The sequence below is a fragment of the Lotus japonicus genome, chromosome 3 (genome assembly GCF_012489685.1).
Source record: "Lotus japonicus ecotype B-129 chromosome 3, LjGifu_v1.2".
NCBI classification, from domain to species: Eukaryota; Viridiplantae; Streptophyta; class Magnoliopsida; order Fabales; family Fabaceae; genus Lotus; species Lotus japonicus.
This window is the reverse complement of record NC_080043.1, coordinates 3,645,007-3,661,081: the sequence shown is the minus strand read 5'-3', so window position 1 is coordinate 3,661,081 and position 16,075 is coordinate 3,645,007. Positions and strand designations below refer to the sequence as shown.

Here is a 16,075-nt window from a genome sequence, read left to right as displayed (position 1 = left end):
ATTTCACGAAACATATATTTATATTTATTTAAATAAAATGATAAGTTATATAATGAATGATTAAACGTTCTATATAACCTAATACTATCTAACACTTCAAAGAAAAAAAAGGAAGCAAAGCAATCTAGCAATATATGAAAAGAAAGCTAACAATCTAACAATACTGACATCTTGGTAGCGTACAAAAAATTCATCTTCGTACGTAGGAACGTTCTAAAGTTTATTTCCTTTGTTAAAAAATTAAATTTAAGATAAATGAATCAAATACATATACATCTTTTGAGGCGAGCTTATAAAAAAAACATCTGAGGCGAAATAAATATTTATCTAAAATCTATAATAATAATAATAATAATAATACTTTCAAAAAAAATATAATAATAATAATAATAAAAGACCAATCACCAGTGGACTTGCTGGCTGCTGCTAGTTGACGATTAGGAAAAGAGGAAGAGAATCCTAATTTAATTTCTGGCAACTGTAATTATTGTCAACCATTTACACAACTTTTGACCAATTTGAATATAGGGTAGAAATTAGTCTCACCAATTTTAAAATGTATAAGGCCCCATCCAATAATTCAATTTTCCTTTTTGTTACCAAAAGGGAGAAATGTTTATGGTTTTTCAGGTTTAAACACATGCAATGTTCCACAACTGTGTGCTAGCTTAAAGTCAAGTGACACCAAATAATATTGGAACCCATTTATGCGGATATATACAATGTTTTCAATAACTTTTGGGGTCGCTCCCTAGTCCCTACAAAAGCTCTTTCCTTTTTTCTCCTTTACCTATACATATTTTGGAAAAATCTTTTGGGATTTCTGTTGAAACCTTGCGTGTGTAGTGTTCTGCAAGGCTGCAATTTCATCCAGAAGGTTTGAGAATGTCGGTTCGTTTGAGGAGAATTTAAGTAGGATAATAGAATGAATGAAATAGAATATTTTAAAAGGAACCCTCAAAGTCTATGTTGATAAGGTATTTTAGATTGGATGCCAAAGAATGCAAAATATACAAGAGAATTTAATTACATCAATCTAATTGTTTTTATTTATAATTTTTTTTTGGAAGTGGATAATATATTAAAACTTAAAGCGCTATAGAGGCTAAAACATCCGAAGACACCAAAAGGTCAAACTCTGGCGGGATTTCCTCAATCCAAACAACGTTGAATATAATTACTCTAACAATAATGATGATTTCATTTCTTCTCATAATGTGTACCATTACTTTTTTTTTCATCGAAAAGGTAATGTGTAGTATTACACAAACAAAATTATTTTAATATTATCGTCATATTATTATTTTTGATAAATATTCTTCACCTGCAACGTGAGCATGGGGCTCTCGTCTTCCAATATGCTCCGCGGGAATGCAATTCACTTGCGGACTAGATTGCCAAGTTTGGTTTGTCTCTTCACTATGGGAAGCACTGGTTTCATCACCCTTTTGGGGAGTGTCTTTCTCTTCTCTTGTTAGATGTTCCTATGAGTAGCTCCCCTCTGCTCTTGTTTAGCCTTTGTGCTGGGGTTCCTTCCCCTCCTCTGTAACCAAAAATAAATATAGTTGGTAATCTAGTTGAAAATTGATAATCTAATTGATAATTAATATGATTTTAGTTTTATATTTCAAAATTTTAAAAAATAAACTAATTTAAATTTTATAAATTTTATGATTTTTAGTTAAAAAAAGTTGTTAACTTTGTAAGTTCACGACTGTCACAAAAAATTATAAAAGTCTTCTACCAACACCACTCTACTTTGCATGGTATAGTGTGCGTAGTGGTTGGAGGGTGGTGTCGGGCGGTTGCAAGTGCACAAGAGTGGCAATGGCGTAGTAAAGTATATTAAATGGTGGTGATACTGACAACAATGGCTAGTCGCGATGAAGGGCATTGGACGACGACGATGGAGGAATCAGTCGGGAGCTGGTAATCGTGAAGGCTAAGTGGTGGTGGCAATGATCATGGTTGATGTTTTCGGCCAATCATGATGGTTTGAGGAATTAGATATGCAACGATAATAGTGATGCTGGAAGGTACATGTGGAAACCGCAATGGCTAAGGGTACCAAGAAGCAATGCAAAATAAAAAGGTGGTCGAGAGAACTAGATGGAACGACAATGGCAACAATTGAGAATGACAGGTGGCACATGGCGTGAGACATGGACTTTTCCCTCCCAGGGATATGACGACACAAAAGAAAAAGGACGAACGTTAAAGCGTTTTGCAAGTTGAGGGGCTTCTGAAGCTATTTTCTAAGTTGAGGGACCAACCTACAGTTAGCATAGAAGTTCAAGGACTAAATTATGTATTCTCTCAAACAATTCTCTTCTACTCTCCACCGTCACGACCACCGCTACCTTCACCTCGAACCACAACAAAGCCACCAGTACTCCATCCCTAAACCTAGTGACCACAATGAAGTAACCAGTGACGGATCCAGAAATTTTATGTAGTGAGGGCAATTTATACATATAAATTCGTAATAAAAAAATTAACCTATTCTATTAGAAGTCAGGACATTTTTTACCAAAGGAGACATAAGTGAAGACATATTTTACCAAATGTGTCATAAAAACCACATACTTTTACTACTCAAATGAGGACATTTAGCAATGTGGAACACAAGTGAGGGCATTTAGCAATGTGGAATATAAGTGAGGGCATTTGGCATTTAGCAGGTGGTTAGGGTCTCAAGTGATACATGCTTGATTCCCCTTAAAAAATGACTTGGGTTCAAGTCTTGTAGATGAAAAAAACTCCGCTGAAAGAGTTAGCTCCACCATGATATGGATGTTTCCGACTCGATCAGGATTGCCTCCTAAGAAGAATATCTATCTTACACAAAAAACAAGTTTGCTTGACACTCTCAACACCTCCATCTCTTAAAAACAGAGGAAAAAAGAGAGGAAAGAAAGATAAGATGAGTGATGTGACATGAAAGAAAGAGAGATATAGGAAGATAAATGAGATGGAAATGAGATGAAGTGAAAGTAAAGTGTAAATAAATAAGAACTCATAAAAGTTTCATAGGGTCACCCACTCACATCACAAATGAACAAAACATATAACAAAACAAAAGGAAAAACACAAGATTTGCATCAAATAGGTACCCGTGGGTACCCCTTGCCGGTACACGCCCCACCCTGTTTATAAATGGGCAGTTAAAATACTCATTTTATCTACCCGCAGGTCCTATTACTCGTGCGGACATTTTTGCCACCCCTACTTGAGGCTATGTGATTATGTTAAATAGGTGAACCACTCCCAACAAAGGATAATGTTTCATCTACACCTCTCTTTTGAGGTGGAGAGGTGGAATGGTGAGAGAGATATGAAGAAAAGAAAAAGTAAGAGAGAGAAAATATGAGATGTGATAGATGATAAGATGAAAGAGATAGAAATAAAAAGAAGTGGAAATGAAGTGTTTAAAAAATGGGGTGTGTATATATCATTACTCCCCAACAAATAACCTCATTATAAGCACAAATAATTAGCCCACGTCCTTTAACAAATATAGTTAATGTACCCCTATGTTCCTTATTAATTGTCAACTTAGAAGAATTTTTTTTGTTAGAAATATCTATCCACTTAACATTTCAAGAGAACAATAAATGATGTTTTTTGAAGTAATGTCCTGGTTGTTGCACAAGTATTAAGAAATACGCCATCTGTTCCTATATACTTCCTCCGTTCCTATTTATCTGTCCAGGAAAAAAGGTTCACACAAATTAAGAAAAACAATTAATTGTGTTGATTTTCATAAAAGTATTATTTGTTTACCTATATCATCCTTTAGAATGAAATTTATATTTCTTCATTTATTGTTTATGTAATAGCATTTCTTGGAAAACATCAATTAATGTTCTCTTGAAACTCTAAGACGACAATTATATATGAACAAAAAAAATTCTTCAAAATGGACAGTTAATAAGAAACCGTGGGAGTAACTAATACTCCCTTCATTTCTATATAACTGATACTTTAAGGTTGTTGCACAAGTATTACTAAGAAATAACAATTAATGTTCTTATTTTATTAAAGTTACTATCTAACTTCTTCTTATACCCTTTATCTCTCTTATTAATTCTAACTTTTCAATTTTTCTATCGCCAATAAATGAAGGGTATATAATTGGAAAAGTATAATTAATGCTCCCTTAAAATTGTAAAAGTATCAAATAAATAGAAAAAAAAAAGGAACGGAGAGAGAAGAAAAACAAATAATATTTTTATAAAAAATAACAAAATTAATTGCACTCCTTAGTGTTTCTTCTCTCTCCGTTAATTAGAAACGAAGGGAGTAGATACTTACTTACATTAAATTTGTCATCAATTGATATTAAATTTTTAAAATTACCTTTAACCCAATTAATTAGAGAATGGAAAGGGAGAGTACTGTCTAATTAATTTGGTAGGTCAACTTATAGCAGTTCATAGAGAAATTAGTCATCAAAGGAGGTAAAATATGTCTTCTAACATTCAAATCATTAAATAAAACAAGCAAGAAAGAGTCTCATAAAACATAGAGCGAAATTACATGTAAGATCTCACTGCTGTTCCGGAGCAGAACCAGACACCTTTTCATTGCTTTCTGCTTCCCCTCCATTGTTTGCAGACGTTCCTTGTGATTTTGCCATCTCCATAACTTCTCCTGGTGGTGGGTGGTCAAATTTGCAGGTTGCACCAAACTTGCAGGTGCCAGTTTTCAAATAATATGGACACATCGCAGCACCCTATCAAGATTCATACAAAAACGTTCCAATATGACAACAGTTTCATGAACCACTTTAAAAATGTAAAGGACATTTACTAGTATCACGTTTCTTTGATTGTATTGTGAGGCTAGTTAAATGGATCTAATTAAAACTAGAGCCTATGGCTAAAAGGACAAAATGCATGACAGTCACTTCATTGAGCACAGTTCATTAGAACAGATAATGAGCATCTACAATAATATCGACTTGAAAAACTTCCACCACATGAAATCTGTGACAGTCCAAGTAACTTCTACTATATTAAAACAACCTCCAAACCTAATCTTGCACCTTTTAAGAATACACAATCAATTTATTAGTTGGAAGGGTTTAACAGAAAAATGCAAATGCAGTAAGAATGTGTACCACGTGTGCACGTTGAGATCAAACATACCTCTCTTCTTGGTAATCCAGCAGGAGTGAGTTTAACAGTTTGTTGTGAGGCCTGCTTTGACAGTAATGGTGCTGAGCGGTCAATTGGGTGATGGAACTTGCATCTTTCCCCAAATTTACACTCGCCATTTTTCATATAAAACTACAAGGGAAATTATTGATCAGCCTTGGTGAGTGGTCTTAATTAAATAGATAGATCCGCAAGAAGAAAATTGAGCACCTAGCCCTCTACATTTTTTACTCTAATACCAAATGGCCTGATGCCCCGAGCAATAAAAGTGACATATACTCCAAATAAATATTAGCTGCTGAAATATAACTGGAACATAACTCAAGTGCTTACATCGCATTCTATCTGTCCAGGCCGCTGAGGATAGATAGGCCCTGCTATTCCCACCTGAGACTGGAAAACAAATCGCATACATGAGATGCATTATCCTTCAAGTATATTCATCAATGGTGATAACTCTTGGAAACAATTTACAGTAATTCAAGAATGGCATGGCAACTTTTCTAAAATGAACAACTTGCTTTCTATATTAGCATTTGTTAATTGTTGTTAATGTTATGGGTTGTGAAAGAGCAGTTCCAAACTAATTCTCTAACTTTCATGAGGCTAAACAGCAAAGTAGCCTAGCCTCAAAGAGACCAAAAAAAGCATACTCTTCGTAGGAGAAAGAAAACGTACTATATGAGCAGGCTCATTTAAAAAAAAAACGATACTATTATGAAACTATGTAATAGTAAAGAAAGTAAAGTTAGCAAACTATGCAGCAGAAACAGAAAATGAGACCTGAGGAACCAGCAATAAAAAGAAAAATGGCAGAGTATGGGCATATACACAGAAAACATATGAGCCCAAACAAGGGTCAAGCAAAATAATAAAGCAAGAGAAACACACACGAAAATCACAAAAACTTCACAGCACACACCCATAAATAACCACATTTAACTACTTGATTGAATTATTGAAAGATGTAATCAGACAAATATTATTTCCATGTAAGAATATAAGGAAGAAGGATTTTTATTTTTGCCATGATCTAAGAGGTCCTATTCATTTCAGGAATCATTCAATAGCTCCATTTACCAGGTTCGACTATATCCAAAAGTATAGAGGCATACCCAAGCCATATTGCATTTATGAACTCTGTATGTCTTATACATAACTATACTTCGATTCATTATATGCAAATGTTTCTTAACACTTCTATGATTTGTTCTGGTTAATAACAAGAGGCATAAGACATCTAAAAGACTAAAACATTGATGCATATTTATGTTTTATACAAAGCAAGTATCTTATCAAGCATAAAGCGAGAAAAATGACCAAGTTTAGATGCAACTTCTAACTTAAATCTCCCATTTTCCAAAATTTCAGATTTTGCTCCAAAGCATTATATAAGCATAAACTATCAACAATTTAGCCTTGCTTCTTCTCTGAGATCAGGATTTGCCCCATTTCAAGGCTAAGGCATGTCACATGTCTCAGTAATGACTTACAATGGTACTCACATGACCAACAAGTAAAAGACCACCGGCAAGAATCTAACCCAAGACCTACAAGTCAATGTCGATCAATCTTACTACTAATTGAGCCAATCCATCAACTTTCTGTTTAAATAATATAGCGATAACAACCATGCCATATCCCACTGCGTAGAGCCAGTAAAAAAGTAGAACAAAAACAAGAACTTCCCAAGTCACCTTTCAATTTTATATCTAAACACACCTGAAATATTCATTTATTTTGAACCCTAAATTCTGAACATAACAAGAACCATCCAAAAATCCCTCCCTTACCCCACAAGAATGAGAATCAAGTGTTGGATTACATTATTTGCAATTCACACCAGCCAATTCTCCAGGTGGAGACTAAGTACAATAACAACTTCCACATTACCGTTGGATTTGACAGCCTGGGTTCATAAGCTTGATAAACAGAGAGAGCTGGATTAAGAGCTCCAATGTTCAGATTAGTAGCTGAAGATGCCAAGACAGAAGACCCCAATGCAGCAATAGATGGACTAACTGCTACACCAAAGTACAGTCATGTGAAACGATTGCTTAGGAAACATCAAAAAATATTAAAAAGCAACTCCATACACATACCATTCTTGTCGGGATGACTGTAGCGGCAAGTGGTACCATACTTGCAACTGATTCATATAAATGAAAATAAAATGGTGAGGACATTTAATTCATTTACTTCTAGTAAAAAGTAGGCAAAAATATATCAATATTTACCTTCCAGTTTTCATGTAGAATGGACAATCCACTTCCCCCTGGGTCAGAAGAGATTTATACAGTGAAAAAACAGCCTTTAAAAAAATGAATGCAAGAAATTGACAGAGGAAGTTGCAATAAACTAACAATTTTTTTACATCCATAAGTATAATTTATAAAACATGAGATAAAAATAAATGATAAGTAAGATGGATTGCCAACTAGCAAAAGCCTGAGTTACAATGCTAGGCAAAACCAATCTACTCAAATATCAGAATTTCTGCTACAATCATTATATAGTGTCAGACACCATTTTGTCCCTACACTCAACACTTCAACAGTCCAAAGCAGCATGAAACAAGAGAAGAATAGAAGAAAAGGAAAACTTGATAATACTAGACAATTTGGTCCTAGTCATTACTTTCATCAATAGAGAATGAGCATGAAAGAATTTAATAGATAATTTACCAGTCTTATAGGAAGCCCTTTGCTATTATTATTCAACAGAGGAGATATAAGAGGCTTGACCGGTTGTGTATCCCCAGTTGCCCCCACTAACATAGGATTTGTTTGTGTCTGCTCAACAGTAAGATTTGGTTCATCAGACAACTGAATCTTGATATCTTTGGGGTGATGGAATTTGCATGCAGCGCCAAATTTACATTGTCCAGATTTCATGTAGAACTGCATAGATATAAAACATGAAGTAAGCCATGTATAAATGATGTCTTATTTATTAGGTGAATATAAAAGATAAATATCTAACCGCGCAAGGGGGCTCTAGTGGCCTTTCAGGTAAGCCGGAAACATCAGAGGAAACCTTAGGGTGGTTAAATTTGCACCTCGAACCAAACTTGCATCTTTGAGTTTTCAGAAAGAACTGCAATGTATTAAACCCAAAATCAATGAGAAAAGGCCCAACTGCATCTGAAAGTAAAATGAAGGAAAAGAATAATTGCCAATTTTACTCACTGGACAGTCTGGTTCTCCTGGTCTCTCAGGGGGAGTTTCACTAGTAACAATATTTGGAACCTAAGCCAACCAATCAAGCATGGGTATCATAAATTAGTAAGCCAGTTCTATCTTTAAGAATGGAAATTGCTAGTTCATCTTTTGTGATCAAAATCGTTAGCCAGCAGAGATAAATCAGAAAAGGTGAGAATGGTAAGAAGAACACATGCCATATATACAGCTTATTGTAGGTCTATAACATGTAATCTCTAACACCTACCATAAACTTTATGAGACCCTGGATACTACTAGAGCAAAAATTCATTGACAGTGTAGTAAAATATCATTCTAATACAGTTAAGCAAGTTCAAAATAAGTGAACTAGTCGTAAACAATCATGTAACACCACCCAAACACAGTTTCATTAATATAAAAAGTTGTAATAGTGTCAAATAAATGTAAGTAAAGTGCCATTATGACAGCATCTACATGCTCAACCCCACAGCTCTCAAATCATAAGCTCTGAAAAATGTGGGGAAGTAAAATAGATGCAACTAATATGTGACAACCAAGCTGCCTAAAACATTTTATCCAACTTGGTTTTTTAATGAAAGGACCAAACATAAAGTGGTGGATTGCCTTTCTATCGAAGAGTAGATCCTGTCAAGATTTATCTCTACTAGTTTTGTTAGTTCAAATGACTAAGAAACATGTTTTTACTGAGTTCCTCAGAAGCCCGCAAGCCAGTTAAGTAATTAAACTTATAATATGATTCATGCATATGATATACATGCTCCAGCTTAATGCAAAGAGTTGCAACATAAGAAATAGTTATTAGCCTTCAATATTATTAGTTTGCATATTATTTTGTTGTACTAAAATTACTCTGTAGTCGACTTATTTGGTCCACTTTATATTCTATTATTATAATCCACAAATAACTATACAGTGTTGGACACTGACATACATAGAAATTAAGGATTTTGCTACAACTATAATATATATATATATAAATATAAGATAGTTGGTTAAACTAGTGCATAATACAACACTATATACATATGTTCATATATGCTCAACTCTATAAATATAGAATCGTAAAAATACATGTCACTTTGCAATAACCAATACTAAATGTAATATACAATAAGATAAAATTTCCGTAGGCATAAATAATACTTATAATAATAATAAACAGTCACCTCTTTCCAATCTGGGATTCCACCCTCAGGAACCCAAATAGGATGGTCAAACTTGCAGCTCTCTCCGAATTTACAGGTTCTTGTGAGCATATAGTGGGCACAATCCTTCTCTCCTGGCCTCTGTGGATACATAGGCATATTGCTTCCACTTTCATATCTATGGCGCTTGGCCAGTGAGTTTGTAGAATACCAAGCTTCACTTGGCCCAATTGTGCTCAAAATGGTTGGATGGTAGAGCGCTATAGTAGATAATAGTATATACAAGAAATTCAAAGCAAATATATTATGTTACTTTGTAAATTTGACTAAGAAAATAATTTTTGACAGAGCCTACATATATAAAGAATATAATATGTATATAAATTATAAAGTGAGGCAACTAAAGCTCATTTAGAATGTATACAAGCTCTAAGTGTAGGTTTGATGTAAATATATCAAAATAATGTAAACATATCTACCATACATTGCAATTCGCAATATATTCCAGAAAGTATGTAAAGTGGGCAACATTGTGGGCGCTCATTGAGGTCAAAAGTTCAAATACGTTTTGGTAGTAACGTGCTAAGTAGTGCAGACTCAAACAAGAAGCCAACTCTAGCACACCTTTTTTAGCGACTATTGTGATTGTTGTTCACATCACGTAGCCCACATACAATCAAAATATCTTCTATGATATCTATATCTTTGCTCTTTCGCAACACCAGCCACTAGTTTGCATTGTATGGAGTTACTAAAACTACATAAATCCCATATAAGCCCATGATGCCACCTTTGTTTATATTCTGACACTTGAAATATGTGGGGGGAAAAAAGATAGAATAGATTACTAAAAATGCAGTAACCAATTCATTAACTGGGATTATGTGATTTACATTGTCACCCTCTTCCTTAGGCAACAAAAATCTCAACTTAAAAATTAATTGTCACTGCAAACCTAAAATGCACCGACCCCTTTGAACAATGAAGTGTCAGGGACTAATCCAACACCTCTCCTTGGCTACACAGCTCTATTTTAAATTCTCATATAACATTTCAAAATCAATCTCGCAAAATATCTTACCAAATCTCTTAAGTTATTCTAAGAGATATGAATCATCTTCTTGTCATAGTAATTTCTTTATAAAGAGAGAAAGCTAGCATTTTGAAATATTATGCCTCTTAGTGTTTTTCTTAAGCTCATCGTCATCGTAGACAATCGTCAAGGTTAACTTCACTTGACTGTAAGAAGGTCAATTAATATATATAAATCATAACTCTCAATTCAGATTTAGTACATTGATACTTTTTTGTTTCTTAATATATTCCAATGCAGTACTCCGGTATTTTTCGGATATTATAGCAGTGTGGCAGTACGCGTCTTGTCGTGACCGACATCCATAGCCACAAATATTACTTGAATTACAAGCACCACATTCACAAATGCAGTACACTATAGATCACACAGGCAGTGAATGCTCAAAAAAATAAAATTAAAAACAAAAAACAGCTTCTGAATTATCTTAAATGTAATTTAATTTCAATTAAAACGAAGATCCAACATTAAACTCGCTCAATCAACCAAAACCTAAACGACGCTAATCCCAATCCACATCAAATCAAGTTACAACAACAAGCAATCAACCAATCAAGCTTTCAAAGGATTTGTAACCAGTTAGATTCATTCATTCATAGATTGAAGAAAAAAACAACAGTATGTTATTATGAACACATATTGAAATAGAATGTTAAGGGGAGAAGAAAGGAACTAACCGTCAACGGAGCGTTTGAGGTCAAGTGCAGAAGAGGTGGCGTTAGCGGCGGCGAAGGCGGAAGACCAGGAAGTAGGTTGAGAGAGCAAGTTGGAGGTGGCGGAAGACTGGATTCTGGAAGTGACACCGGGCGGAGTAATGTCGAAGTCGACGGCGGCGCCGGAGGGGTAGCGGTCTGTGCGGTGGTGGTGGTGGAGGAACATGGTGCTGGCGTCGAGGAATCGAGTTGGCGATGGTCCTACTCCTCCGCCGCCTCCGACTCTGTAGTTGGTAGGGCTGTAGGAGGAAGCGTAGTAGTAGTTTTCCATTTTCTTCTTTTTTCTTTTTAACGAAAATGAGAAAACGATGTTACTGTCATCAAATGAGTGTGATTGCTCTCTTTCACTTCATCGCAAATTGCAACTCTCAAGTTTTATATATCCAATTTTTTTTTATATCAAAACTTTGTCGAGATTAATCTCATAGGTCTGCCGACTATAAAGATACCTTATTCAAAAAGAAAAATACCACCATCAATCAATAATTTTCAACAAACACAAGAAAGGTAAAATATATATTTCTACAATATTGTACAAAAATGATTACCAACTTACATGGAATATTGGGCACAGACATGAAATAAGAAGTCTCTCCCCCTATAGACTATAGAGTTACTAAAAAGATGAAGATACATTACATTCTAATGTTTATTTATAGTTGGTATAGACCAGTGTCCTTGAAAGAAACAAGGATATTTGTAAGCAATTCTTTCTAGCTAGAAATACTCAAAATCTTCATAAGAATCAGGTTGTTCAGCATTGGTAGTAGTATTTTGTTCACTCACAATCTCAGCCATCTTCTTATCAGCAGCCACAGTTTGGTTGCTCAAATACTGTGAAAAATCAACAGTTTCAGGTATAATAGGAGGTGTAGCACTTCTAATAAGAGCCCAATTAACCCCATCAAAAAAAGGATGTTGCTTAATCTCAGTAGCACCTCTCTTATAAGCAATCCTCTTATGAGGCTCTTTCACCAACAACCCTCTAATAAGATCCCTCGCTGCATGACTCACATGACAATTCGAATCTTCTGGAAACCTCAAAGGCTGGCCCACCACATTGAAAAGCGTGGCACGATTCCCAGCGCCCTTAAACGGCGTCGTTCCATGAAGAAGCTCGTAGAGGAATATTCCGAATGTCCACCAATCCACCGCGCTTCCGTGCCCCTCGCCGCGAACAATCTCCGGCGCGAGATACTCGTGAGTTCCGACGAACGACATTGACCGGACGTTCGTCGGCTCCGCCATGAGCTCCGGGAGACGGCCGCCGACCATGAGGCCGAAGTCGGATTTGGATTTGCGATTCTTTTTGTAGGGGAGGATGCGTGGGAAGAAGCTTGAGGGTTGCATGCAGCTTTGGACTTGGTGGTTGCCGTCGTCTATGACGCCGGTGGTGGTGCTGACGTGTGCGGAGGAGGATTTGACGAGGGTGGGGCTGACGGAGCAGCGGAGGGAGAGGTCGAAATCGGAGAGCATGATGTGGCCTTCGTCGCGGACTAGGACGTTCTCTGGTTTTAGGTCTCTGTAGACGATGCCGAGCATGTGAAGGTACTCCAGTGCTAACAAGATCTCTGAACAATAAAACCTGTCAGTCATAGGAAATTAGCACTTTCAATTGAATTGGATTCTCAAATTGAGTGTTGAAAACATGCTTCATGATCAACTTGCAATTCACAATCATCAACTAAGTGCAGTGTGAAATTCTTCTACAATTGACTTTAGAGTTAATATTAATTCGCTAATGCGAGTAGTTTCAACGTGCGTGCTAGAATTGATTCTGATAAAATACAAGTTTTAGAGTTAAAATTAATCCGCTAATGCGAGTAGTTTCTGGGTGCGTGCTAGAATTGATTCTAATGAAATAAAAGTTGATGTTATAACTAGTTGTAATTGCATTACACCGGGTAATGCATAATAAAACTTGCAATTAAGTTTTTCTACTAAGTTAGGAGGATTATTTTCTTTTAATGAACAAAAGGAATTGATTTTAATGTCACCTTTATAGATATTCATGTCACCCAATTTATCGCACTTATAACCCAATTACACACCGCACTCATAAATTATACATTCCAAAGGGCAGAAGAGGGATGACATGGATATCTATAAAAGTGACATTAAAATCAATTCCGTAAACAAAATTGATAGATATAAGAAAATTAGAGTGCATGCATGAGCAAGAAGAATAATGAAGAAACAGAATCAATGAAGTAAAGAAATGCAGTCTGTAAAGAGGAGACAAAATAGTTTTGTCATCTTATAGCTTGACTTAAAAAATGTGTGAAACAATTCAAGTAGTAAACTGAACTTGATTCACAGAAATACTCTAGACATAATTTTATAGTTATAAGGAATACTAGAGCTACCACCTTAGGTTAGGTGATTTATTTCCATCTCCCATTGTTCTGTTTACCTTAGGTTAGGAGATACTCCCTCCGTTCCTAATCTTTTGTTGTTTTAACTTTTGGCCTAAATTCCAAAACTTTTGTTGTTTTACAAATCCAATGCATTTTTTCTCAATTTATTCCATATATACCCTCATTTAATACTATACCTCTCACCTACCACCTCTTATTTTCACCAATCAAAATCATAACAAATTTCTTAACCAATAACTATAATTCTCTCTCTTCACTATAAGAGAACATTAAATAGGGGTGCTTATGTCAACAAATATATCAATGATTGCACTCTTAAACAATGTGCATAACCTTAAACAACAAAAGATCAGGAACGGAGGGAGTAACTATTGTATCAAAAATGTCAATTGATTAACCTACATATATAATATACCACTCTAGTAGATCAATCCACGTCCAATATTTGAGTGTATATGTTTAAGTACTGATGTGTCATTGAAGTGAAATCAACTTATAAGTCACTAACCGTGCAGCTTCTTCGGTGAAATGCCTGTTAGGTTGCTTCAATCGAAGGGAATGCAAACTGCCACAACTACAGTACTCCATGACCAAACAGTAATACTTCTCAGTCTCAAAATAAGAATATAAAGTGGGCAAGAAAGGGTGGTCAAGAAGTCCAAGAATCTCCCTCTCTGTCTGTGCTCTCAGAAGCTTGTTTCTGCTTGCAAGAGACGCCTTATCCATCACTTTCATGGCGAAGAAGGTCCTAGTTCCTTTAAGCTCCACAAGGTACACGCTTCCAATGTCTCCGTACCCTACACGCTTCAGAAGCCTAAACTGGCTAAGGTTAAGACTAAAGCCCTTGGAAACCATGTTAATTGCATCCCACCTCACATCGCCTCCGGTGTGGGGCTTAATCGGTGCACTTGTGCTCTCTAAACTGTCGCTGCGGGAGCTAGATCCGCTCCTGTAGCCATGGTTCTTTGTATGAAACCCCCTTGCAGATGAGGCTGTGGAGAATTCAGACATGTTCCTCATGGATGGTTCCAGTCTCTGAGGTCTAGATGATGGTTTACTTGTTGTTGTCATCTTTGCATTGTTTTTAGAAACTTGGTCTATCTGTGCATGACCTCCTGAGTCATTTGCCAAGTTTGCATCAGTCTTGAGGATTTTTTCTGATGAATTGTTGTTATTCGTCTGCATTTAAGGATGAAACAGAAAGGTTTTATCACTTTGCACAATCATAAATAATTTGGCCGTTACAAAATAACACATCAGATTTTTCTTCAGAAATCATTGGAATGGTTGATTTTCTTTTTATAGTCAATCATTGTAGTTTTAAAATGAACCAACATGAAACTCTTACATCAAGTAAATCAGGCATTTCAACAGGCTTTGATGCCATTAGTGGACAACACAGTTACAACACCCCTCAGGATGAATTTCTGCAAGTGCACATGAAAATAAGTTAGTTATGATAGAATATGTCATATGATAAATATACAAGTGAATCAATATAGCCTCTAATGTAAATCCATATATCCATATGTGTAGAATGCATTTGGATTTCTTGTTATGATTAGATATGTACAAATTATTCTAAAGCAAGAAGTCTGTATATTAAAATGCTTGACTTTTGACATCATGATCATGAAGTTTATAAGGGATGTCAGCCAAACTGATATGGTCAAAGTCAGATACAAATATGATCATTTTTATAATTTATGATACTTATATATCAATATACCTGTACTCATCACAAATGACATATGCATATGTGAACAAATCATTATCGTACATAATGTAGATTCAAGTGAGGAGAAAAGAGAACCCCTTAGAAAAGATGTCAGGGAATGCAGGTCAAACCTGAAAGTAAAAGCTATCAGCAAAACCTGATAATTTCTCAGGCTCTCTGAGAATGACCAAGAGAACTAAAAATAATGTTTCCCTTGCATGGTCAATGGAGAAGCGTCTCTCTTTACATTGAGTTTTGCCACATTTAAAAAAAGTGAAAGAAAGAAAAAAGAAAGAAAAACATGAGAAAGGAAATGATATCTTAGCAACAGCCACAAATAGGAAACACATTTACATATAAAAATAGCAAATTAAAACGAAATGAAATCAATGTGACTGTAAGTACACAGTGCTTCAAATGAAAGATGGATAAAGAGAGAAAGGAAATGGTCGTTACCATGAACACGGATGGATAGGCATTTTATTCTCTATGAAATAGTGGTTTAGCAAATTCTCTTTTTCTTTTTTTTGCCCTTACTCTCCTCTTAGGTGTTGTAGTCAGAAACCAATGCTTAACTGCACCTAACACAATTTCCTCACAGAACTAGTTATATAACATGTGATTTGCATGGGATTATTATACATAATATCTCAATAAGATAAATGGT

At 35.4% G+C, this 16,075-nt stretch overlaps 1 protein-coding gene across 3 annotated transcripts; it reads right to left on the bottom strand.

The window, feature by feature from the left end:
* Positions 1-4,402: 4,402 nt before the first annotated feature.
* LOC130745200 (zinc finger CCCH domain-containing protein 37) lies at positions 4,403-15,737 on the bottom strand. Of its 3 annotated transcripts, none has more exons than XM_057597350.1 (12): positions 11,870-12,024; positions 11,278-11,762; positions 9,529-9,767; positions 8,348-8,407; positions 8,142-8,255; positions 7,844-8,059; positions 7,397-7,434; positions 7,262-7,308; positions 7,053-7,183; positions 5,493-5,552; positions 5,151-5,291; positions 4,403-4,735 (listed from the first exon to the last, which is right to left on the bottom strand). In XM_057597350.1, exons 2-12 carry the CDS (start codon positions 11,582-11,584, stop codon positions 4,550-4,552), a joined length of 1,539 nt encoding a protein of 512 aa, XP_057453333.1. In that variant the 5' UTR covers positions 11,585-11,762; positions 11,870-12,024; the 3' UTR covers positions 4,403-4,549. The 3 variants fall into 3 exon arrangements, 2 of the variants coding, with proteins under 2 accessions (XP_057453333.1, XP_057453334.1); XM_057597351.1 differs by having other exon boundaries at positions 7,053-7,180; positions 11,870-12,023; XR_009021600.1 differs by lacking the exons at positions 4,403-4,735; positions 5,151-5,291; positions 5,493-5,552; ... (5 more) ...; positions 8,348-8,407; positions 9,529-9,767 and adding exons at positions 14,200-14,870; positions 15,040-15,118; positions 15,540-15,737 and having other exon boundaries at positions 11,597-11,762; positions 11,870-12,898.
* Between the last annotated feature and the right edge of the window lie 338 nt (positions 15,738-16,075).